The sequence below is a fragment of the Leiobunum rupestre genome, chromosome 8, assembly GCF_980474605.1.
Source record: "Leiobunum rupestre chromosome 8, qqLeiRupe1.1.hap1, whole genome shotgun sequence".
Lineage (NCBI taxonomy): Eukaryota > Metazoa > Arthropoda > Arachnida > Opiliones > Sclerosomatidae > Leiobunum > Leiobunum rupestre.
In genome coordinates, this window is record NC_143391.1 from 10,763,239 (window position 1) to 10,789,480 (window position 26,242).

Here is a 26,242-nt window from a genome sequence, read left to right on the forward strand (position 1 = left end):
CAGCGCGCGACCAGATCGGACCAGCCGGACAAAGAGAGAACGACGGGTTCTTCTTCCTCTTTCTCGTTTTTTTTACAGAATCAAGTTTCTCGCGTGTTTCAGTTGGGGGCGTCGGTGACGACCAGTGTGTCCGAAGGGACCCGGATGGCCATTACAAGAGGGGCCAGTCGCTGCAAGGTCGTCCATAGCTGACGGAAAGGAGCGCTGCCAAATAATAGCTCTTCTTCTCGGAGGTTCGCGAGTCGTCGATTAATTCTCGATGTTGGCTTCGTCCTTCTTCTATCCGCGCTTTTGGGGCGGCTGGGGTGGCGCTCCCCGCTCTCTCCTTCCTTCGGGCTCCTCCGGCCAGCGTCCCATCCTCCTCCTCCTCCTCCTCCTCTCTCTGCGGCCACTTTCTCGATTCTTCTTTTCACTCTCGTTCTGAAAAAAAAAAGACAGACATAGAATAGTTCGCTCTTTTCTTTATACTTATTCCATTACGAACGGAACCCCCGAGAAAGAAAATCAAAGAGAAGGAACTTTTTCCCACTCATTTAAGAGATTCCTATTACCTCGCTCAGGGACTGATTAATATTCGATTTATTTTAAAAGCCAAAAGATATACTCGTATTTCTTTTTCGCGTCTGAAATTACGTATATACGGTAATAGAGGTCATTCTATATTTTTCTATTAAGTTTTAGTGTAATGGGATTTAGATTAGGGTAGCGCGCGAAAGTTCGTACATAATGTTCGTAGAACAACGGTGGCTCGGCTTATTAATCACCAGCTGGGAAGAAATCGGAGCCGTTTATGATTTAACACACGATATTCCAACAATCTAAAATTAGAAAATCGGGTAGTCTCCAAACCTCTCGCTCCGCGTAAAATTACGCGCGTGGTGTGTGCCAGGGACGGACTGAGGCGGAGTCCAAGTGAAAGCTGGAATGATCGATTTTCCAACGATTATTGATAAGCCTCGTCAAAAAGAGGTTATCGAAACTAGTGAAAAAGCGGCGAAGTTCGTCTTCGTAACGTCGCGCTATAAATGGACACGTCCTATCTGTAATCCCTTTCCATCTAACATATTACAGTTACAGTCGCTCAAACTGTCCCCAATATAAGGCGGGACTACGTCGTCGGTAGTTAAGATAACTTTTGGCTTGAAACTATGGCGGTTTAAGGTCACGGGAGGGGAAGGGTGGCTTTGTGTTCCCGCTAGTAGGTGTTCTATCGATTGGGCCCGAACGCGTCAGCTATATTTTGGGCGCTATCAGCATGTCGCTTTCATTTGACCCGCAGCGATTCCGACGACGGTACCCGATGCTCCATCCCATCCCCCACTCGAGCCTTCCTCTTCAGCCTCCCTCCGTCCCCCATTCCATACCACTCTATACCTCGCCGAAACTATCTTTGCATCAAAATTCCCTCAAATAACCCGGCCAACGGATATACCCTGGTACAATACAAGCGCGAATCCGCTATAGAAATTTCCTCTCTATTAAGAGTGCGCCGGAAAGTGAGGAAACTTTTCCCTAACAATAAAGCTGTTGAAAATACGGCCAACAACTTAAGATTTTTTTCGCTAAAGAATGCCAAGACCGGGTTTATAAAGAGAGGGGCACTTTTATAACAGGGTTTCCACGAGAAACTTTATAATCTTTTTCTCTTAACAAAATTAAGGCGAAGTGAAGAGGTGGATCTAAAAGACCATTTTTCTAACTACGGGGCTGGAATATCAACAAATTCCGAATATACGTGTTAATTAAAAATAAAAAAGGTAGCGGCTTGCAATTAGTACCGTACCAACGTGCCGAAAACGCCATATCCGCCACGCTTTCGCCGCTCGATGCAATGGGATGAAATTAAATTATAAAAGAATGGGAGGGGTGGAGAAAACCACTATTTCACGTTCCAAAGTTTATCCTAGACTCGAATTTCAATTTGGAAAGCGCCCTTCAACTCGAAATTGGTGGAAATAGCTGGCCTGGAATGGTCAAGACGGGGAATATTTCGGGCAGCCTCTCGAAACAACGTTAGAAAATATTTTCAAATAAACGCCTCTTTCTCAACGAGTCCGAAGAGAGAACAAAAATTTATTTTCCTCGAAACTTTTAAAACCGATTTGCCTCCCCGTTCCACGTGTATTCGGTTCGCATTCCTCGCCTATAAAAATAGACGACGCGAGAGTTTCTTCGATTCGGGTTAATTACTTTAAAATCGTTGCCACGAAGAACTTTCCCGGAAGAAAGACTCGTACGAAACGGTTATACTTCGGGAAATGGAAGGCCAATTTGTAGATAACTTTTCTCCTTCCCCTCCTTTTCCATCCAATAAGAGCGACAAAACCGGGGGCGAGTTGGCCGTTATCCGGAAATCTTATCCGTACTATAAATATTCGAAGCAGCAATAAAGCTGTCTAAGACGCGGTTGCAATTCCATACCTTTGGGGAATCTGGTTTTGAGAGAAATCGAATATACTTGAAAATACGCCAAGGAGAGGAGAGAGGAAAGGGGAGATACTGGTCAAACGAGGAGAAGCGGCCCGAAATGAGTCGATGGTATTAACGAACAAACATAATCAAAATTAATTATAGACAATGCTAACATTAGCCCCGATTAAATTCGATCGAGCTAGGCGAATCTAGTCCAACCCAAACACGGAACGAGCGAAATTTAGAGCGAAGCTAAATTTTTAATCTTCCGGCTCGAAACTAACAAGCGAACACGTTTTCTAATAAATGCCCGGACACAGAGAGCGAGACCAACACGAGGACCGAGATAGAGGGATAGAGAAGATATGGGAATACGGTGGAAATGAATTAGAAGCCGCGCCGAAATGGTGATAAATTATTGAAAAATCAAGAGTGAATTTTAAAATCCAGTGTCTCTCTTTCAGTATTTCCGAACGGGAAAAAGAGAGTTAGAGGACGAGTGAGTTTACTGGAAAGCATCGAGGGAAATCAACGGTTTATCCCTGCCACTGAATAATTCCGAGCCACACGCTGCTGGCACGGACCAACCCCCTTGGCCACTATCTCCCCTATACAATCTGTCCACGACTAAATATAAAAGCGCCGTGTACGGGAGGCTTCCGGCCCCGGTTGTCGTATTATATGAATACGTAGAATGTCGATATTTTGGACGACCAAGTTCCAATGACATTCTCGCGCACGAATTGTAACGGATGCCATCATTTATTGATTTTAATGTATCGCGTATTATTAAAGGGTTACAATTTCGTTTGAATTTCGCCCATTTTCACCCCTAGTTTTACGAATTTGATTGGTCGAATCTGCTTTCGAGGAGAGACCACTCGAATTTTCCAAATGATTCCGTGGCCCTTTAATACCAACGGACCTCTTTCCGAAAGGTTTCAACGCGCGGTACTCTTATAATTAGCAAACTGACTCGTTACGAATAATGAGAGGTTATCTCCTCCACCATCCGAAGGTTACGTAAATAAGGTATTTTCCCCGCGTAGCTAACCTAACATACTGAATATACCTCGCCTCGATTAAATTCTCCCCAACTCCGCTTTTATACGAAGAGTCAGGTCATCATAATCAATTAATTTATTCTAATGCAAAATATTATACCTTTTTCTGGCTATTTAAGGGAACGCTGGCGAGACTAGCGGCAATCAAGCTTATATAAAGGGCACCCAGTGAAATGTCGTAGGGGGTCTAAGGTTTAGCGCGAACTGTAGCGCGCGAGGCAAAGTGGGGAGGGGGATGGAGTTGGCTCCATCAAGACCGACTTAATTACCTGTCAAGAACAGTCCGAAATTAAATAGGAGCGTTCTCTCTCTATAACCAAACTCTTCCTGGCCGAAATTTCCACTTCACTCTCTCTCTCGTGTCTTCTCCTCTCCAGGCTCTCTTTGCATATTGGCTTCTTTATTGAAATTTTGACAATTCCGGATTAAAGGCTACGTAGCTTTCGATATAAGCCTCACCGAAATAGGACAAAGTAATTTATGTCTACGATTTCGGTTTCGCAAAATAGTAGCGAATAATTTTCTAGACGCGAAATAGGTCATTTTAATAAATACCGAAGTTATCTTTACGTGACAACCAACGATTATTGAACATCGTAACATTATCTACTTCGAAAATAAATTAAGTTTAGACTAGTATGATTCTGACAATCTTAAAAGGTCGGATATTAACGGGAAAACTAGCGTGGTTCTTTTCAAAAAGAGCGCCGAATTGGCTCGAGGGGAAACCGCCCTTATTTGTGTAATGAGTCGCGCGATTGAGAAAAACTATCGAAAGAAGAGTTTAAAGAGATGGAGAAGTCGTGACAGGTGTCGCGAGGGCCGAAATTAGGCCGGGGTGAGAGATGACAAAAGTGCCCTTACCGTGAAGCAGGTCTTTCTAGAGGATAAACAGCGAAAAATTCTCAATCTGAACAGATGCGGAGAGTCAGAGCGAGGAGCTATGGCGGCGCGGAGCCGCGTATTCTCCCTTCCGCTCCGTTCTCCAGCTCAAAAGCCTCTGACCAGTGCGCCCCTAACAGCGCGCTTCCCACCAAGAATACAGAGAGGATCGACTAGGAGAGAATCCCCAAATCCCCCCCGGAGAAGGGGGCTTCCCGGTAATACCAAATGCTCGATCCACGCAGTCGCGTCAACTCCTTCCAAATTAGAACGCGAATCGCTTTTAATATACTTTCACACGTATATTTCTAGAAGATATGTCATAAGACTGGTTTATTGATACGTCAAATAACGTATCGTATATGAGGTGGAAAAAATAATCTGGTTATTATTAATTTATCAACCAATTAATTTATATTATAATTTTTCTAACTCGTAAGATTTGGGCCAAAATCGTGTCCGAATTGGTCGTCTAGTTGTGTACCGTTAATCACGAAAACTTATTAATATTTAGGTGTCAACAAAGTAACGAGTTTCCCCGATGACGCCTGTAAGTGTTTCGACCGCGTACACGGGAGTTTCGCCGGTAAGTCAACTTCGCGGGGCTTGACAAGGACGATAACCTCTCGTTATCCCCGAGGCCGGGGAGGGGGAGACGACTCGAGGTAATATTGCCGTTTTACTACACCAGGGATTCGGATGCAAATCCCATCTCTTCTCATTATCCCTGATTATAAGACGCGCATAATGCAAATTTCATTGACATTTTAAACGTAATGGCAGCAGTTAGCGAAGTAGGTTTCCTCATTAAGTCTCAGTTCATTTGACGTTTTATTTAAAGACATTGACTTGTATTTGTCAAAGGGTAACTTGTCACTTGGCCCAGCGAGGCCGAGCAGAACATTTCTGCAGCATCCCCAAGCGATGTACACTCCCGTCAATGAAAATTATATGCAAAAAACTGGTCTCAGAGGGAGAAAAGGGGTCCTGTTCTACGGATTGGTCATTTTTCTGTTTGTGGTTGCCTTGGCTAATCTAGGGGTAATGTATTAATTCAAATATAATTCAGTTTGTTTTAAAATTCTATACACAAATTATAAAAATATATAGGTAACTATCCTGTTATTAACGGTTTTGCGAATTGGCTATGGAATGGAAAGCATGGAATTTATTAGGCCTGGGCAACTATTAAGATTTCTCAACGAAGCCGATTTAGGCGTTGTAATTGCTCACACGGGTACAATTGGGGGGTTTGCGGGACAAAATATGGTGATCACCGGGGATTCTCAATCCGTAAGATGCAATCGAAATAGTAAACTCACAGAGTTCGGTTGATCCACTTCTAATTATCTACATCGAAGGTTATACTGAAGGCTGGTTTGGATGATATACACAAAAGTAGCGCAACCATCGAAGTCAGTCCAGAGTTTACAGTTATAAGCAACGTTGACGAGTTTAGGATTCGAAGCCCAACCACCGGGGAAAACATTTTTTCCACTAAATATGACGATTTCAAATTGCCTTCTGGAGTTCCAAATCTCAGTGTCAAAGAAGCCTACGTTTCAAGGGTAAAATTTTGGTTTTAAAGCTAATTAAAATAGCTTTTCAAAAAGTATAATTTAAAGAAAATATTATAAATTTAGATATCTAGTCCTTCGGGTGAAAATTTGGACATATCTTCACCATATCAAACAGTTTTAAAAGGAAACGAAGGTCTTTCAATGGAAGGCAAATCAATTGTCATATCCGCAGGCTTAGATGTCTATCTCAAGAGTGTTGTAAGTTAAGTTCTTTAAAATTCTGAAACTAGTATTAATTGGGTCAATTTTATGCCCGCAGAATCAAAGCATAATACTAGATGGACAAAAGGGGGTCAAATTAGCAGTTGACAAAATGCCTATTGCAAAGAAAAATAATCCTGCAGCAACAACATGGTACAAACTCTGCATTTGTATGCCTAGCGGGAGAATATTCAGGGTTCCAGTTCGTGGAAGCGGATTTGGTTGCAAAGATATTAGATTTCCCGAAAGTATTAATCCGTGTTCTTGAATCATTTCCACAAAGAAATGATGAAATAAAAAGGTTAGTCTTCCTAAAAATGTGCGCAAAATCCCTCCTCGCATTGTTAATTAGAAATGCTAGATACGTGTATAGCCCGAAATAGGTCTCAAAGCGCCCGTAAATTCGGGTAGAATGCAGTTTTTGGCTAAGATGTTTAGGCAATAAACTTATCAATAGTGACTCTTTAGTGAGTTGGTTGTTAAGTGTACAATTTTAAAAATATCGTCTTTTAAATTAATCTTTAATTAAGACCGAAAAACGCTTCAATAAAACTTTAAACAAATTCTATACCCTATATTGTAATTTTTATTCAGCAATAAATTGGTGGAACAGTTATACGAAAGCTAAATTACCAACAACCACTATCATAACAAACTAATGTTGTAAACCAAGAACTCACTTTGAAAACTCGTAACGGTTGGCGACGTCAAGAAACATTTGCTTGCAGTTAAATTTAGCTTCCAATTTTGAGCACAGCAGAAAAATTCCACCAAGTTTGCGGTGTATAGAATAACTCTCTTCCGGGGGCGGAGTCAATCTGTGGTGAAGCATGATGGGAATTAAGCTATGTATTTTCTTTGTTGTCTCTTGACGACCAAAATCAAAGGGAGTATCTCTGCGGAATGGTTCACCTAATGTCATAACCGCGTCAATATGAGCTTCTTCCATCACCTTCAATCATAATTAGAATTATAATATTAAGTCTAGGAAATTTCAAATGGCAATCTAAGAAATGGGTAAACTACCTTAGACTCGTAGCCTGAAAGGAAACCTAATTCTTGAGAATATTTCAGAACAGCCACTCTATCTTGGTTCACTGCTCCTTTAATTATCAACAAATATTTATCTACAAAATCTTTGGAGTATTCCCGACAAGCTCCAAAATCCAAAAGGTTGATCTATAAAATAATGAGAAAGCTCCATTTCCTATAAACAACAAAAGCAAAACTGTATCTACGTCATAAACATAAGAAATTACCCTATTATTTTCACTATCATAAATGAAATTGGACCAGTTCGGATCTGTTTGCATGTAATTAAAGTCAAATAACTCCAAGAGGCACAAATTTAACAGAGCTTGACATAACTAAAAATCAAAATAATAAATAAGAGATAAATAAACTATAGTATGGCATGCCAAAAAGGTAAAAATTCGAGTTGGCTTTCTCTCCGTCTCTCTCTGACATCCTAAGCACTCCCTCTATTTTAGATTACAAACACATCGTTAACGTAGTAGGAAATCCATTGAAGGAATTTACGATGTACGAGCGAACACTAGACGATGTACGAGAGAGAAAATTAAATGATGTATGAGAGAACACTAGACGATGTCAGTGATAGCGACAGGATGATGTTCGAGAGAACACTAGACGATGTCCGAGAGATTGACTGATGATATTTTTGTAAAATAAGATAAGAGAAAAAGCAAACGCGAATTTTGATCTGTTTGGCGTGCCATACTATAGCTATTTGATCTTTTACCTCATTTCTCAATTCTTGATCAGCGTTATTCATTTGATCAATTGGAACTCCCTTTACTAGTTCCGTAGTTAAGACTCTGGCTGTACTCAGTTCAGCAATGCCATCAGGGACATAAAACTTTGGATAAGGTGCTACAAGCTTCCTGCGAGAGCCCAAAAAAATATATAAAGCTGTGATTGAAAAAAATTAACAAAATTTCATTAACTTGAATTTTCTTGCACATTCTGCTTCTCGGACATAGTCAACTTCCCAGCCCAACTCTCTTCTAGCAACTACAGCCAAGTTCTCCACAAATACCCCTAAAAAAATTCTATTTAATCCACTTTGGATAAAACAAGTAGAATTTCCATGTAAATTACCTTTAGGCAAAATATCCCATATTTTCAGCACCCCCAATAGATTATTGATGTCACTATCAATACCTTTTGCCACTCCAGGATACTGTAGTTTAACAGCAACAAACCTCCCATCGTGTAAAGTTGCTTTGTGAACTTGTCCTATTGAAGCAGCTGCGAATGGTTTATCCTCAAAAGAGGCCATTTTGCTTTTCCAATCACTACCTAGCTCCTCTGTTAAAACTCTTTCCATTTGCCAAGCAGGCATGATATCAGCAGACTGTCTTACTCTCTCAAAAACAGCCTGAAGTTGGGGGTTTAATAGCGAATTGTCTGTAAAATATTTAAAAAAATAAACATATAAGACACTATGTAAAAATATCTAGATACAGCCAAAAATATATTACCCTGTATGCTAATCATTTGACCCAATTTGAGAGCTGCACCCCGAACGCGACAAAGGGTATCAACAATGCGATTTGCATTAGCCTGTGATAAAAATGGACTGCCACCAATCACTGATGAAATACTTGGGTCTCCAGAGTCTTTAATACCCAAGGTTCGACGGGTCACTTCTGCAACAGCTCCAATTCCCAAACCAGCTGCCAAGCCCGAAAATGATACCAATCTGCTAATTCTCGTTGCAGGTACTTTTCTTTCTCTAATAACCGGCTTAGGACCTGGCTTCTCAGATTTAGGTACTGAATACTGTGATAATGGATTGATCGAAGATGCATTATTGACTTTGTTTTGAAAATACACTTCATTGTAAACTTTTGCAGAAGTACCAAACGATGACTGTAGATTCTAAAAAAATAAAATGTCTTTTTGAAAATTAAATTTCAAGTAGCTTATAAAAAATGTAGTAAACAACTTGCATTTACATTATCCCCCAATACTTGGTCATCTTTCTCATTTATTTCAGTAATTTCTCTTTTCTTAAACTGTTTATTTACACCTGCTTCACCCGCAAAATTGTCAATTCCATATCTTGTAGGAATAGTAATACTTTTTGCATTACTATAAGCTTTTATCCCAGTTAATACAATATCAGCTTTATCAATTAGCTGAGTTATATTTACTGTATTCAATCTTTTGGATGCCTCCTGACTCTATTCGAAAATACAATATGAAACTGAAACCAGTGTTAGAAGATAGAACAAAGTTAAACTTACAACATCAATTTTACTTTTTCTATAATTCAAATTATCAAAAGTACTTGAATTTACACTAATATGTTTTGCTGTGTCTTTCGTCAATTTCAAAGCTTCATATAATAAGGTTTCGACGGCTCTTAACAAAGCTACGCAATCGGACAAACCCTTCGAACTCATTTTCCTTCACAACGAAAAACAAACGTAAACAATTAGTGGTTTAAAAAATTTGTGGTTCCGGTAAATGAGTTTGGCGATAGATGGCAGTAAAATACCGTTTTTCCAAATACAAAAAATTAAGTGAAATTAAGGCCAAGAGAAGATAAAATTCTGCTTAGCTCAACAAATTACGATGGTTATCTCGGTAACTTACAATTATTTATTCAAATACCCCTTTGAAATGGTCAGCCAGACGCATCTAGATAAGGTATAAGTACAAAATAATTGCAAAGTTTTTATTTAAAAATCAATGTTTTATAGTATCACACTGGCAAGGACCCAAATGTCATTTCTGTGGATACCTTTGAATATAGTGAAGGTATTAACGATATTAACACACATCGTTAATTTAATTAATTAACTAATAAATTAATATAGATAATCAAGGTCGTTTTTATCACAAGCGAATTGCTAACTGTAAAAATATAATTCCGTATTTATTAAGACGGGTATGTTTTGCAATTTACATAATATGCTTTAATAATTAAAGGTTAATTGGATTATGTACCTATAGATTGGCTTTTTAAACGAACAATTCATTCAACTAGAGGAGGAATGTTGGATCGATCCGAACAAAAGAACTATGTTAATCAAATCTAGAAATATTACGTGGTACAAACATGCTCAACTTTGGGAGAGGTCTTCTTTCAAACCAGCAGAATCCAATACAGACTGGTAAGAAAAACACTACAAAAAGGTCATTAAATCTTCAAATCTTAATATTCACAATTTTTAATGTAGGACAGAATTTAGTCAAGAAGGCGAAATCAATTTAGAAAGCTTTGGAAGATTTGGGGGAATACTTGAACGCTTTTGCGCCCATTTCATGAAAGGGGGTGTAAAAAAAGTAAGTTACAATAGCTGAAAACTATTCGTGAGTTCTGAACCGTTCAACCAGTCCCCATGCGCACTATTCGGCAAAAAAAATTCTGGAACTACCCAAATGCAAACTATTGGCAGAGAAGAACCTCTTGTTGAACCATTCGGAACCGTTCTAAATGGTACCTGCTCAAGAGCAAGTACTGGCCGGAACTCAAGGTTGAAATCTCTAAAATTCGTCTGCACATCGGGCTGCGTACGTCAAATCGTACGATCCTAATTTGAATCACAACTATTCGTACAAAAGTTCTGAACTATCCAGAACTTTTGCGTGACGTCACAGCTCAGTCCTAGGCCGTTCTCTTAACGGTTCAGAACTCACGAATAGTTTTCAGCTAGTAAATTTACCTTTTACAAATGATTTTATTTGCATCAAAATATTTACAGAGTTGGGATATAATGGAAGATATATTATCTGAAAAAGCTATTGACACAAGCAAGCGTCAAACTGCAGCTGAAACAGCGAGCGCTGCTTAATATGACCTGTGATTATATCATTGACAAATCAGGAGGTGAATGAATGTTTGACTTCACTCTGCAACCCTTTTTTGAAAGCCAAAAATGTCACTCATTAAATATTTTTAGCCTTTTGGATATTTTTTTATGCATTTAACATGATAATAATTTACACTAAAAAAGGTGAAGATTTAGTAATACAAAAGCAGTATTTATTTAAACTAAAGAAGTAGCACATATTTTAAAATTACCAGAAGTGTTCACTTTTCTTGTTTAGGGTTAAATTTAGCTCCATTCATTTGTAAATTTGAAGTTTTAAACTAAAGGTTAGATGGGGCAATTATTTGCAAATAATTAAGATCTATCAATGCAAAGACTTTTTTTAATGGTTTAAACTTTAAAGTACTTGGTTTTTAATATTATTCCCAAATGAGGTATAAGTCCTTGCTTGAAGGATTTGGATAATTTTAAATCCTAGGTTTTCTTACCCCCTTTCTCCTAAGTACATCGAAATGTATTATTGATTTTTAAATTAATTATTTAAATATTTGTTATCTTACCCCAGTTTTTTTCCATTGTTGTTAAAATGTTGTATACCGGTATTTTTTGATTAAATAAATTATTTAATTGTTTAAAGTTGTTATTTAGGACGTAATAAAAAGTATTTCTCTATAAGGTTTGGAGAATACCAAAAGTGACATATGTTGATATTAATATAGGTTTTCTTATAAATTAATTTAAATAAAACTAAATTATGTAATTAGATAACAGTAAAATCTAACAAATGGTAGAACAATCCTACAAGTTGACTAAAGAAACAAAAATTGAAAGACAAGAGTTTAGTAGAGTGGCGGCATAAGTCTATCGGTCTATAATTACGTGAAAAATAATTCACTTATGGTACAAAAACTTCGATGCCAATGGGAGACACTTGGTCTATTTCCACGAGTGAAACAGAAAAAGCGTGATCATGTAAAAACCACATAATAATGCAGCTTTCCATTAATTTATTCATTTCTACCATGAATAGAGTAATATCGGCGTGACGTATGTCGACGTCACCCATGCTTTTTCCTATAGATAAAAAACTGCCGTAAAAATGGCGGCCATAGCCCAAAGCTACAGAGCGATACTACTCTATAGACGCTTCAATAAAACATCTTCAAGGAAATTGCCAAGAAGTAATTTTTCCCGAGCCGGACCTGCAAGTTCTCTCCCCACTGGTTTAAGGGGTTTTCCCCCGAGTTCTTCGGATTCCCCTTCCATAAAAACTTGTCTAGGTTAACGGTAATAGTTAGTGTAGGGAGCTGTTGGCTCGATCTCGTGGCATGCAGGGCTTGCCACCACCCTCCTACGCATTGTAACCCGGCCACCTGAATTAAGGGCTTCAAAAGTCGCATGATGACTTAGGCCTAAGGTGGTGCCTTGGGTATTAGCCTAGCTGATTATTATTATTATTAGTTACTATTGATAAAGTGCTTGTTGAAATAATGGAAACTTTTCACCTGTAACTTATGCTACAAGTGTTTAATATTAACTAGGTAGCTATTTCCCACGTATTAAGGCTTAGCAAAAACACGACGTTCGGTTTACAGTAACTTGCACGTCCTGGCTCTTGGATATATTACTTTTTGGTGATTTCCTTGAAGATATTTTATTTAAGCGCCTATTATCAAACTGCAGGTCTGCATTTGGCAGTCTGACTTCAGTCGCGGTGATGGCATATAAATCTCATAGGTAACTAGAATGCTGCCGCCTACGGCCGAGCTTGACGCCAGTTCGACTTGAACCTTCAGCCAATGAGAGGCCGTAGAGTGGTTCCGCCAAGGAGGATGACGTCACCCCGTACCTTTGGCTATGGCCGCCATGCTGGTAGGCTTGGGTGACGTGTTATTTACGTCATGCTGCCAAGTCCCTATTACTAGATATTTTCTTCAGCAGGTAAATAGCGCAATACTGGAAACATTTCGTGGATGAGTCAACGACCAACGTCTATTTCCTGATTGGCTTAAGTGATTACGTGAAAGGCAGAAAGGTAACGCCCATCGTAGAAAGAATATTGACGTTGTAGAAACATAAGTGTATAATATTGTTACATACGCGTATAATATTGTTACATACGCGTATAATATTGTTACATAAGTGTATACTATTGTTACATAAGTGTATAATATTGTTACATAAGTGTATAATATTGTTACATAAGTGTGACACTTCCTATTCTTCACATGCAAAAGCTTTACTGAAAGCTATTCACCATATTAAAGAATTAACTTATGGTAGAAATGAATACATTCAAGCATAAGACTATCAAGGCCCCCCAAGTTTGAATTGGGCATAAGAGCCCATGCATTCAGCACTAGACAGGCGAGGGAGAAATCAAAATTAGGATCTACGCTACCTGGCGGAGAAAATAGCATATACTCTCAATCCCCCTACCACCTATACTTCTTATTGCCATCTACGAAGCAGTTTCCGGTAGCATGCATTTGCGGGATTTGTGCATAATTTTCGGTTATTCACCACCAGGTGGATTCATGTAGCCAATTTGGCCAGTCATTAGCGTAACTTTTAAATCCCATTCGTTTCAAACTTAGGGGGCCCTTGATAGTCTTATGATTCAAGGTATATGGCAAAAGAAAACCAACGTCACTTTTACCTCCAACGCGTTCCTTACGAAAGTCCCCAACATTTTTAAGGATTACCTCCGCAACAAAACACTAAGCAGCGCTGAAAATGCCATATGACGGCAAATATTGGAACCTTATTCAGTAAAATTATTTCCCAATGAAATATAGGTATGGAACCAAATTATACACTTATATTATTTATCGCTGGCAAAAACCTACTTTTATATTTTACTTGGGGGCCCCACAAATATATTAATAGGGCCCCCAGAATCACCTTTTCAATTTAACCGCTAGGACCCCAAGCAAGGCCACTAATTACTTTCTATAAAATTTTTAAAAGTTGAAAAGCGGGTCCACATTTCATGCTCGCTTGTACCTTGGACCATGGGACAAATAATGAATTATTTGACCCATGCTTGGACTAATTTGTACAGGGACATTTCGCTTCCACTGAATTTCCCCAACAAGAGCGCCACATAGTTATTGTTATTATTATCGGGGAAAATAGACATAACAGCCACTGCGCAAGTGCGAAGGTATCACAAGCAGCGGCCATTCTTAAAATTTCGAATTTTGAACGTAAGCTACGCCCCCTCATAGCTATTAAAGATATTTGCTATGAGAGACGCAAAAAGTTGAAATTTGTATATTACTGCCAACAGAGGACGCTACCTAGCAGGATTGCTGGGAAAGGGGGTGATACTTTCGCGCTAGCGCAGAGTAAGTAACACATTTATTGCCAATAGAGGGATGACTCCAAGTGTGGTTTACGTTTTAGGGAACCCGAAAAGAGGTGTTAATTAGTCCAAGCTTGTACCATAATAGCAGTATAGCACGTACAGAATATTAATAGTTATAAAGAGCACGGCCACGTTCGGGTGAATCGCGACTGTAATAACGCGTCCGAATTGGTGGCCGGCTTCTTGGATTATATTTCTCATTATAGTTTTTATCAGTTTCATCATCGGCGCTTCTAGAGTAGAAATCTTCATACGAATAGCCACTTGGCGAGATTATACTTTCGTAATCGTTGTCTTGTTTCCGATATGGATTGTTAGTGTAGTACTCGCTGTCGCCGGTTGTAGGTTTCTGCGTCGTTTTGTTGTTTTTGGGCCTATTTCGTCTATTGTTTTTTCTGTTCCCCCACCATGTTCTTTTAGTCGGGGTTTTGCTTGTTGGGGAGTTAAATGTAGACGGTACAGTCATTTTCAAGACCAAATCTGGACCCTGTTCTTTCGTTTTATTTTGGTTTTGATAAACGTGGTAGTAGATATCGGTCGGTCGAACTGTCCCAATATTTGGAACTGTAGTCCCGGGGGAGGTCGTTGTTGAAGATGATGGTGGTAGAGTAGTATGAGGCTGGGTCGTGCTAGTGGATGTTGTTGGCGGTACAACCACTTTATTCGAGACGGTTTCATTATCTGTGTATTCCATTTTATAAGCGAAGTACAAAAAACAACCCATTACCGCTACTATGAAAACGAAAATGCAGATGAATATCGGGTTTTTATGAGTCATGTGCTCTTATGTTGACAACTCTATCGTGAATTCCCTGCCAATGAAAAAAATATGTAAAACCGAACACGTAAATTAGTAGAAAACGGTTGTCATTAAAGTTGCTTGTACTCATCTTTTTCAGGGCCGGATTAACACTATTGGGGGCCCTGTGCAAAGTATAATTTGGGGCCCCTAAAAAAATTCAGACCTTACTTTTTGACTCTTTTAACGCCAATGTGGTTGTAAACATAAAATACCATGGCACACTTGGCCCTGATATTTTTTTTTACAATGTTTAAAGGAAGCTGAAACCAGAAAATCGTCTGCTAACAACCATTTCGATTTTCATTAAGCGACATAAGGGAGTATGAAATTCCATATTTATGGTGGATGGTATTTTATATTTCATATTTATCTACAGAGTTCAACAGCAACTACGAGCGATTGGCGCTATAGGGACGTGAAAAGCAAATCTTAGCAGGGGATTTTTTGATTTAGTTTCTACTTCCTTTAACGGTCTTAATCTCCATGACCAAATTTTTGTTCGATAATTAAGAAGGTTATTGATATTTACTTACCAATTTTTATATCCATTGGGAATTCCGAATTTCTCACATCGTGTAGGTGGTAAAATTAGATTCCCGGTTATCCCCAGTGAATTAAAACTGGGTATATAGCAGCGCCGACGTTAGCGTCCTAATGGTCAACGACGGGCGAAGGTTTCAGACTCATTATTACGATTCTTATTTTGGGGGCAAAGAAAGTGATAATAGTGAAATTGCAACCCTGCCGTTATAATGACGCGGGAAGGGTGTAACCGCGCGGCTATTTAATTCACTATCACAGGTTGATGTCGGTATACCAGTCTCTGTGCTCAGCCGAGCTTGACACCTTTTTACGGCGAAATGCAAACATTTAAATTAGCCCGCGATTTATTTCTGGCTTCGTTTGGTTGCCCTTGAAAAGTCCCCAAAAAAATCATCCGTCAATTATCTCTGGAGCGTTTAACAATTTTCCATATAATTGGTTTGTATAACTTCGGTTAAAGGTTCTACGCGATTCACGACCAGGGAAGTAACTGAACCAAAGGCTTTGTCAACTTGTAGCGTAGTTGATATATTTTCTTGGGTCCTATCTTTTTGCGAATAATTTCTGTTACCGTGAATTGTCTAATAGCCACGGTCACACTAGAGGTTAAAACTTAGTTTAAGTCGCTTTGAATGCCAGTTCTGACCAATGAAATTGAGCGAAACTCGCCATGACAACTAGTTCCAAGCGATAGTGTGACCGCGTGTTTAGAAACACGTAAATGGATACGGCTATGCTTTAGCTAGATACTTTTGATGGACGTTTTCTATTCTTGTCTTTCTTGACAACAAAGGAATTTCCTTTGTTCAGAGGATTTACGCTTGATACGTTGTCGCACTATTGTCCAGATACCAGAAATTATTCCTCATTACAGAAACAAACTACTACTACTTTCTACTCGTAGGTCTCTATCCTTACTTGCAAATGAAGTTCACCAAATGTAATTGTAAATAACCAAAATGCGTTTATTTCTAAAAAAAAGCTTGCATAAGAATTTAGAAAGAATTTAATAAGCTATATTTAGTCTCGCTATGTTTGGCCGTTTTTTGTTGTTGTTGTGTTGTTGTTCTGTTAATTGAAGTGTGTCCTAATTCATTGAACCGCATCGCTTGAATTTCCATTTCATTCGCGCTAGTATTGAAGTTGCTTTTCTTCGGGTCGCGAGTTTCGGAGACTTCAGGTTGTCAATACCATTTGATATTCTTGTAAGCTTCAAGGAGTGGTAGTTTGTAGAATTTCAGGGTCATGGCACTCGCGGAAGCCAAGGCGGACGCCAAACCCACTACGAACAGACGCCTTACGATCTGTAATATTTAACATATTAATTAAATTGAAAGACAAAATATACTCTATTTCGAATACCTTGTCTTGCCATTCCCTGTTCTTTATGCATAGATGATACCTAGTCCTACTGAACGTTACCTGCAAATAGGATAAAGGTGACCAGTTCCGTTTGTCGCTAAGCGTAAGTAACATAAGCATAACTAACATAGTTACAATAAGTATGACACTTACTATTGTTCTAATGCTTATTTTCTTATAGAACATTTTTCAACACCGACATTTTAACCCCGCTCCGACTTGGACTTGCAACCGAACTGAGTAGTATATTATCGTCCTTGGTAGTAATATATTTAACTTGGGGTATAATTAGACACTAGAGGGCTCTGGGCTGAGGATTAAACCTTTTTTTGCGCCATAACTCTGAAAATCAGTTCGATGATAATTTTTGCTAATTGTCATACTTATTGTAATTATGTTACTTATGGCTTAAGCTATATATTACCATACTGTAGAGGGGCACCCACCGATCACCCAATACCAAATTCAGAATCGAGTCTACTTTTTTCCGTATTAAAAATGTTGATGAATTTACTAAATCTCGCATCTAGATTTTTTAAAATTAATTATTTTTAAATATTTATTGAAATCAGTTTCTGGTCTTAACCCTCGTTCCCATTAAACCTACTTCAATGTAATTGTACATGGCCAAATCGCAAATGGCTTCTGCATCCGGATTTCTGTATTTTCCAAACTCTTCCAACGCTTTCTCTGGCAAAGGTGAATATATAAAATTGGCATTCCTTTCTACGTTGTTTAATGTTTATGGAACCAAGAATATATTGAAGTTAACAGATAATTTGTGACTGCAGCCCGTTCGCGTCGTGATTCCCGAAAGAGACACCACGCCCCACTGTCTTTCCTCGTGGAAGCTTTGCCACTTTCTCCCGGTTAAAGGGACTACCTACGTAATTAATCAAGAGCCGTGCATGCTCGAAAGAATATATATTTTTCTAGTCCTTCGAGTTCGCCACAAATTCCCGCTAGGTGCGCATGTATAAGAAATTCTTTAGTAACCTTGCATCGAATCTACTGCTCAAGCCTAGTATATAGCATAGCCCATGGTGATTAAATCACGTAGGCCACGGTCGGTTATGGCTGCATCGCAGCTTCGTAGGACAGCGTTTGAAGAATAAAACTAATTTTTAAGTATTTTTCTTAGAAATCTCAATATTTATATTACATTATTTTAAAATTGAAATATTAGTTAACCTATATCTATTGTTTAAAGTTGTATATTTTGGCAATTTTCACAAGTAAATTTATCGATTTTAATATAACATATAATATAATATAAATATTGCGATTTATATGAAAAATACTTCAAACGCTGTCCTACGAAGCTGTGATTCAGCCACTACCGGCCGTGGCCTACGTGATTTAATCACCATGAGCTATGCTATATACTAGGCTTGAGTAGTAGGTTCTACGTACATGCGCACCTAGCGGGAATTTGCGGCGAATATATTTTTTGAGCATGCATGGGTCAGTAATTACGTAAGTAGTGGTTAGACACTCTGTTACGATCACAGACTCTCTCTCTCTCTCTCCTGGTAGGCGGATAATATCTTCAGGGAATCATGCTACATATTCTGTTAACCTAAATAAATTCTTGATAAAACCTATACCTAAGGTTAAATTTGGGTTTTCCAAGTATTCGTTCAAAATAAGACAATCTTCGAATCCCTTTGGTAGAAACGAAAGGGTGTTCCGTGAATCAGGAATATAGATATTCGTACATTAACGCAAGGATGGATGCACTTACCGCATTTAGCCCTTGTCCGTAAAAAGGCACCATGGCATGCGCCGCGTCTCCCAAAATAACCACCTTGTCCTTGACGTGATACGGTGAACACTGAGGAAGTAGTTTAGCGTCAACTATTGAATATGTAATTGAAATTGTAAAGGGAAACCTACTTTGACGGACATGAGAGGGGATGGCTTAATTCGAAAGAAATCTTCGACTAGTTTATTTCTGCAAGTATTTAGACCAGCCATCAATGAATTAAAAATTAGGATGATCTTCGAGCATATACCTTCCAATTAGTCGTATGGCGTCGGGAAAATAATTGGTGAAGAATTCTAATAACTTGTCGCCATCTGTGAGTGTGTGAAATACCTCGAATGGCGCGAACAGAGTGACGGTGTAGCTTCTGTCCTGGTTTGGTAACGCTATCATCATGAATTTCCCTCGAGGCCAGATATGCAAGTAGTTCACTTCCATCGCGAACTAAATGGTATCAGATATAGCAACGCCATTAGGGTTGATAGTTATAACTCGTACTTGTCCGTCCTCGGTTGGCGGAATGCACAGCTCCAGATATCCGTGCGGAATGTACGTTTGACTGTAATTGAACAGCGGTTGTTTCAGCATTTGTCTCCGAACGGTCGAGTAGGCTCCGTCGCAACCGATTATGAAGTCCGAATTCCTCTGTACTTCTTTGTCCTTCATCCTGCTCTCATTGTAACGAATCGATTTTAGTTTCTAAGTTTTCTTATATTTAACAACAAAGAACGCACCTGAAAGTTAAATTTCCAGTTTCGACGTTCAACGTGGTCAATTTATGGGAAAAATGGATCGTCACGTTGGGATGTTTTTCAGCACCTAAAACGATTTCACCTCACTTTTTGATTCTGAAGTCTTATATGAGGCGTACTCACTTGTCAAGAGAATTTCGTTGAGAAATCTCCGTCCAACTGAATAAATGCACTAGCGGATTTGACAATTTTCAAAATGATTGAAAGTCTCTAGAGGTTTCCAAAATATATAGACATAAATACCTGGTCTTTCCTTCCATACGGAATGATTCTTTTCCGTCCACTAACTTCGTGTATCAGCCTGGCTCTCATCGGTATTCCGTGCTTACCAATCACCTCATCTTCCAGGCCGATGGCTGAGAGAGCGGATCTACCCCGAATCGAAAGAGCCAAGTTGATGCTTCTCCCTGGTACGTGTTCCATCTTCCGTATATCTTCATTTTCGCAACAAAAAAAAAATACCGTCAATATTTTGATCTGTTTGCTCGGTATATTTTGGAGTTCTTCCGGGTCTCTTAACTGAAACGTCAGTTACGTGAGCGCGGTTGGTTACCTTCCCTGCTTTCGTAAAGATCTACTCTGACTCCACGATCGCCGAGTAAGCACGCTTCTAGAGTCCCAACCTATTGATATTCATCTTTTTAGCTCTTAAATTTGACCCTCGATATTTGTGGGCAACTTACGAGTCCGCCACCAACGATGGTCACCTTCAGGCCATCGGAAAAAGACATCCTAACGACCAATCTCTTGTTCCTTTCAATATAATATAGACCGAGGCTCAACGCGTCGAACCCTCGCTAGTTAGAATTTTACCGAAATTAGATATCGTCCTTGGAAGCCGTATAATCTATAACTTAATCTAAGACATTTTTTCGCTTTTCCCGGGGATCGTCTATAAAGACGCTTAGACTCGATTGCCTCGCTAAAGAAACGCTGCCTTCGAATTCGGCTGTAATTATGGTCGGTCCCCAGAATTCGTTTTTTTTTCGGATTGTAACTCAAAGTGATGGGGGAGATGCGCCGGCGGCATTTTTATGGTCTCTCCGCTCATCCGGAATACCTCTGGGCTCGCTCGCCGTGTTACTTCGGCCCGGAACCATCGTTTTTCGTACCGATATCTTCCCCTACTTCCAGCGTCATGCCAAAAGAGGTTGTAAAACGTTTAAACTAAATTACCAAATTCAATACCACCGTTACAATTAAGGTGTAGAAATAATATTTTAAATTATCAAAATATCGTAATCACCTTGAATAGAATCCTAGTGTTTGAATTTTAGATTAATATAGTTCTGTTCATTTACGGCCGAACACCTATTTTTGGCAGGCTCGTCTTGATTCACATCGTATCATTTAATGTTTTTTTAATTTTTTTTTATATATTCGTATGATTTTCAATGCCGTCAAAATTTAATATTATGAAAAAAGGACTGCTTTTATGTATTATCAAATAAGACATATCAAAAGTTACATAATTACCAAAAGTGTGCAAGTTCCTATACTTTCCAATGCTAAAGATTTTCTGAATGCTAGAAGTCGAGGCTAGGATGGACGATGCACGTTTTCGGGTTTGTTCTTTCGTATTTTGTATTAAAACGTAGATAGATGGCATCACAGTAGCGTTTCTTTCGAGTGGCAAAAAATTCAAACGCTTCCTTAGTTCTCGAAGCCCTCACCAGGTGGAATTATTTCTACTTTTTTAACTTCTTCCCCTCTACCTTTTTACTTCGCTCGTAACATTAAAGGGGAACGGTCAAGCTTTACCCAGTTATATAGCCTAGCTATAGCCCATTAAAAACTAAAATTTATGGCGAAAACCGCATCCAAAAATATTGAGTGGTTAATTTTTAATAAAATAAAGAAATTTCGGGAAATCGAAAAGCGCGCGACCGCCGCGACACCTGGTGAGAAGTCGGTGAGCCAGAAAAACAACGTAAAAGCGCGCGCTGCTGAAGACGCAAAAAAATTGTCTTGCACGAGCGGCGCGTTCCAGTTATAAGAGACCTAAGCCTAAATTGCGCGATTTTAAAAGTTAGGATAGTTCGCAAATCGCTCATACGGGGTTAGGGGCGCTGGCGGCAGCCCCTAAGATGGCGGCGAAAATTCAAACCCAAACACCTGCCGTTATTTTTCGTTTCAACTTTTTGGGCCAAAAGCTATTTTTTCAAAACAAAAAAGGGTACGTGTTAGTATATTGCACGTCTTGTTAATCTTTTGATACGGAAATAAGGCCATATTTGGAAAAGCTAGGCCGTTCCCCTTTAATTAAAAAAGGTTCGATTGACACACTTTTAGAAATTATGTCGTTTTTGGACATATACATTTAAAATGTTAATTAGTAGTTCTATCCTTGCGGACTAAATGAGATTTGGTAACTCTAACTTTAAGCTCGGTTTTCATGACTTCCTACACGGAGAGAGCGTTTGTGATCGTACCAGATTGTTTTCCCCCTGACCGTGGAAAAGGGCAAAAGATTGCACTGACCTAAGCGGAAGGGCGTGGTTTTCTCGTATTTTGATAAGAGAGCCCAGTTTATATTAAATTTATCGAAATTCTCTATGTTTGTGTATACAAATATGAAAATAATGAAATTTGGGATTAAGTTGTGAATCCCTTTTAAAAAAGATGCATTCAATTTTTTAGCGATTCGATTATGAATTTTCCTGCCTTTGGCTGTATTAATTTTTAGTAAAATGAAATCCAATATTAAGTCGAGTAATATTTCGCCGTTATTGGACTTGTAGTTGGAGTTGTTATTCAAATCGGAATTAAACTATAATATTTTCAACATGTGATTCTAAGCAAGATCCACAGAACCACCTTGACACGGGAAAACCGGATTGATAATTAGCGCAGGTGGCCAATATTAACCAACTTATTTCTGTCAGTTTTTTAACTAAAAATTCAAAATGAGAAATGTACTTAATCTAATGAGATTTAAAAAAAATTAAATAACGTTTTACTTTTAAACGAATTTTTAACCCAAATATAAACACACCAATGAGAATACCCATTGATTCGTATATAACTTCACCTCTCTTGTCATAAACGTGTGCGAACGCGGCTTTCACTCGTGTTACGTAATTTAAAGCTAGATGGCGCCCCTAGTCCGTGTTCGTGAATAAAGAGCTTTCTCGACGCTTATTACGAACGTTATTAGAACCTTAAATGTATATCGTCTTTTTACGCCATTAAAAGTTAGGACTGACGATTGAATGATTCACATTAAGTAAGGAGCGTGATTTTTTCCGTTTTTTTGGTAGTTCGTCTAAGTTTTACAATTGGATTCTTTGCTATAAAAATCCAGGAAACGAACGGGGGTGTGAAAATAATGAGGTCTTTTTTCAATTGTAAAGTCGCGGTACCTTTTACCCTGTTCCGGTTGCCTAGTTACCCGTGGCTTCGATTCCTATTTTCTCCAACTTTTCCCAGTAGAGACTTCAACGCCGCCGATTTTCACGCCACCACGGCGAGTTTTTCTGGAAATTCGGCGTAATGTCACTGATTAGCGGCGAAACGCGAATAAGCCTTATAAATTTCTTGAAAACTACAATTTCTGCCAAATGCATAACCGAAACTTGGACAGTGAATTTTATATTTAAAACTACAATTCGTATTTTCTTTTTCCTTTTTTTCAAATAAATTTTACACAAATATTACCATAAGTAGGATGTTTATGGATATTATTTAAGATATTATTTACAATGGTAAAGCCCTATAAACGTTGTTGACACCTAATAACTTGACGCTTCATTAATTTCCAGGTAACGATGTCACGGAATATCTTTCGTTAGCTTACTTGGGTGAAATAGTATCAAGTTATACACTCTTTTTCGCGGTCTTTTTGACCCCTCTTTTTGGCCGCCCGCTAGTCGGCCATTACCTGGAACCACCGGTGGGGGTCTAGGCTCGGGTCTTTGGTCCCAGGATATGGAGAATGGGGGTTAAGGGGGGTAAACTCAACATGGACGCGTCCAGCAAAATTTACAAAAAAATAGTGTATTGAATACAACCATAAAATTGACTGTTTGCAGAAGCTTGCCAGAGAAGGCTATTTCTGCTGACTATGTCCGCCATGCTCATTGCACTATCAATGATTGCCGGAGGTAATTTTGGAATTTTTTTAGTTGTGAGCTAATCACTCAATATGTGTTTTAGGTACGAATTTGAAAAGCGTGTAGGGGGTCATTCGACAATTAAAATTTCAATGACCTTTAACTATGTCTTCAAGGTCATTCAAAAATTATCTTGAAAACCATTAAAAATAAAAACTTGGTTCCAATTAGAAAAGTATTCCCCATCACAATTTACGTTGAAATGGCTTAAGCCCGACGTAATGAGATATTTTATACAAAACCCTAGAATGCATAAAGGGAATAATGACGAAACTTAAGGGCTAATAAATCGAAAACTACTAGTTCTAACTTCTAAGGCATCAAAAGTTTCATGACAAACTAGTTTTAGTGTGTACGCCCCTCAGTCTTTATCAAACCCTGATTTATCCTCCTTCCCCGTTTGTTCACGGAATCTCCGTCACTATAGTTGTCCCCGTCAATTTTTATTTTGCTGTCGCTAATCGGATTAGATATACACTGTAAGAAAGCACTAGTTAGAGGCTCGCGTGACATTAGATTTGTAGAAACGTTTGAGAACGGCAGCGTACTCGCCAAATATGCCGAAATATGTAAAGTAAACTTTATAATTTTGCGTTTAAAATAAAGTGCTCTATAGTGTGCAGTCAATCTTTGAAAATTACTTTATTTCAAGTTAATTATATTTACAATAGTCAGAGTGATACAATTACAATATAGTTTTAGTGAGTAAATTTTAAATTTTCACCTTAGATCTATTGGTTCAAGGTCATTCAAAATTTATCTCGTTAACCATTAGGGGTAGGAGAATGGTTCCAATTAGAAAAATTATCTGTGACCCGATGCAAATAGTTCAACAACTCAGCCAAATTATGAAATTCTTAGACATTACAGGTTTTTTAATTTAATTTCATAATTTGGGTTTTAGCATAATGAAATACCTTAGCTATATTTCATAAAAAACGTACGTTATTGTATACCCCACCACATTTCACTCTTTGGATATTTCAAAACATAATTGTACCGTATAATTTATAAAAACTTCTTGCTTTTAAAAATAAAAAAAAAAGAAATTAAGTAAGGCAGTTGAATATTGGTGTAACACATTTCGATATATTGATTTTTAATTGAACTGGAAATGGCTAGCTTCAGATCCAATTAGTTTACCTATTATAAGCAAATTAGCCCTCACATTGAACACCCCAAAAAATATAATTTCCTTGAATGATTGACTCTGCTTCTCGATAAAATAGGATGACTTGGGTTCACAAAAATAAATTATTTATCAACCTTTTGAATAGACTCTGGGGCTTCCTTTAACGTCAATAATATTATTTCATTGTTGTGTCTCTTTGGAAAATATTTTACTAGTGTGACGTCGTAGCAAGAAGAGAGATGATGAAGATTGGGAGAGCCAGCATGGAAACGAAGCACGCTTAAAGGAGTTAAAAGCTCCAAAGACTGGTTTGGCTCGTCCAAGCTAGCTTGAGGTATTGTAGCGAAAATATATTTTATTAGAAATAAAAATTAGCGGTTTATAACTTAAAGTGCATCTTCACTAATTTTCGCTATTGCCCTGTGAGGGGATTTAAAGTTAATTAAGTATTAAAGTCCATTTTGAAGTGTAGAGTTATACTTCAATTATAAATTTCAAATAGAGTTGAGGTTTACCAATTAAATCATTTAATACAGAACTAAATTACGTAATACATTTCAGTTAAGAATTTAATTAATAGCACATAGTATTTTGAAACGGGTGTCGTTTATACTAAATATATTTAATAAAAGTTATAATTTAAACTATGGGCTAAAAGAGGAAACCAAAATTAATTTAGTTCTGGAATGTCCTATCCGGACACGAAGAAACGACCGCACGCTACAAACTAAGATAACTCCGGGTACACGTTTGGCTTTCACTTTTGGGATCAACGTTAATCTAAAAATATTAATTAACACTTTCTTGGAGTATGATTAATTATTAACAAGTTGGCCAGCCAAAATATACCTCTCCTCGGAAGAATTGTCCCTAGTGGTATTAATCTCTCGAGATAACCCTTAAAGATATATCTCCGCAATTCAGAGTTATTTACTAAAAACGTAATCCCGGTTCATTCCCACACGGTATACAATTTAATTTTAATTAAAATAATTTAGACGAAACAACCGAGTTTAATTTATTCAGAATATTATAAATTAAGTAGTCACAACAGTGAGTTAGACGAACTAGAACAATGCACATTTGAATTTAACCCTATTTACAAAACAAGTTTATCAGTTAAATGTAATACGAAACAAAATTTAATGAAAGAAACATCTACTGAGGGTATTTGTATTTTGCTCGCTTACGAAATAACAACACAAAAAAACTTCTTTAAACCACTTCACACGAAAAAATTATAATTAAAAGCCAACAATACCGCCCAAAAGCTCAACACAATCAAAAAATTAAAATACAAAAACCCAATCGACCAAACTTTGGAGCCAAAACGACCAATAGAAAAATATATAATAACAACAACCAAATCAATCAGACCAGAGCAGAGCAAAAATAATTAATAGAAAAATATATAATAACAACAACCAAATCAATCAGACCAGAGCAGAGCAAAAATAATT

The 26,242-nt window shown here is 38.1% G+C and overlaps 4 protein-coding genes across 5 annotated transcripts; 2 read left to right on the forward strand and 2 right to left on the reverse strand.

The window, feature by feature from the left end:
* Positions 1–82: 82 nt before the first annotated feature.
* On the reverse strand, positions 83–9,575 carry Coq8 (ubiquinone biosynthesis protein COQ8, mitochondrial). 2 transcript variants are annotated; one of them, XM_090156873.1, is made up of 10 exons: positions 9,412–9,575; positions 9,121–9,348; positions 8,644–9,043; positions 8,261–8,569; positions 8,107–8,200; positions 7,902–8,043; positions 7,399–7,506; positions 7,166–7,318; positions 6,820–7,091; positions 83–420 (listed from the first exon to the last, which is right to left on the reverse strand). In XM_090156873.1, exons 1-10 carry the CDS (start codon positions 9,568–9,570, stop codon positions 99–101), a joined length of 2,187 nt encoding a protein of 728 aa, XP_090012999.1. In that variant the 5' UTR covers positions 9,571–9,575; the 3' UTR covers positions 83–98. The 2 variants fall into 2 exon arrangements, with proteins under 2 accessions (XP_090012999.1, XP_090013000.1); XM_090156874.1 differs by lacking the exon at positions 9,121–9,348.
* Positions 4,873–6,731, forward strand: Scgbeta (sarcoglycan beta). The gene is made up of 7 exons (XM_090156875.1): positions 4,873–4,944; positions 5,050–5,152; positions 5,223–5,399; positions 5,469–5,651; positions 5,720–5,926; positions 6,002–6,136; positions 6,198–6,731. Exons 2-7 carry the CDS (start codon positions 5,135–5,137, stop codon positions 6,405–6,407), a joined length of 930 nt encoding a protein of 309 aa, XP_090013001.1. The 5' UTR covers positions 4,873–4,944; positions 5,050–5,134; the 3' UTR covers positions 6,408–6,731.
* Positions 9,576–9,693: 118 nt separating the features above from the next.
* On the forward strand, positions 9,694–11,555 carry LOC149932370 (PRELI domain-containing protein 2-like). The gene is made up of 6 exons (XM_090156087.1): positions 9,694–9,817; positions 9,871–9,928; positions 9,988–10,058; positions 10,124–10,284; positions 10,351–10,456; positions 10,876–11,555. Exons 1-6 carry the CDS (start codon positions 9,743–9,745, stop codon positions 10,963–10,965), a joined length of 561 nt encoding a protein of 186 aa, XP_090012213.1. The 5' UTR covers positions 9,694–9,742; the 3' UTR covers positions 10,966–11,555.
* A 5,162-nt stretch (positions 11,556–16,717) lies between these two features.
* cn (Kynurenine 3-monooxygenase cn) lies at positions 16,718–20,328 on the reverse strand. The gene is made up of 14 exons (XM_090155692.1): positions 20,222–20,328; positions 20,092–20,161; positions 19,782–19,972; positions 19,662–19,710; positions 19,521–19,605; positions 19,285–19,453; positions 19,037–19,230; positions 18,918–18,975; positions 18,766–18,855; positions 18,629–18,686; positions 17,629–17,711; positions 17,446–17,547; positions 17,022–17,081; positions 16,718–16,963 (listed from the first exon to the last, which is right to left on the reverse strand). The coding sequence occupies exons 1-14, from the start codon at positions 20,267–20,269 to the stop codon at positions 16,844–16,846; spliced, it is 1,377 nt and encodes a 458-aa protein (XP_090011818.1). The 5' UTR covers positions 20,270–20,328; the 3' UTR covers positions 16,718–16,843.
* Positions 20,329–26,242: the final 5,914 nt, after the last annotated feature.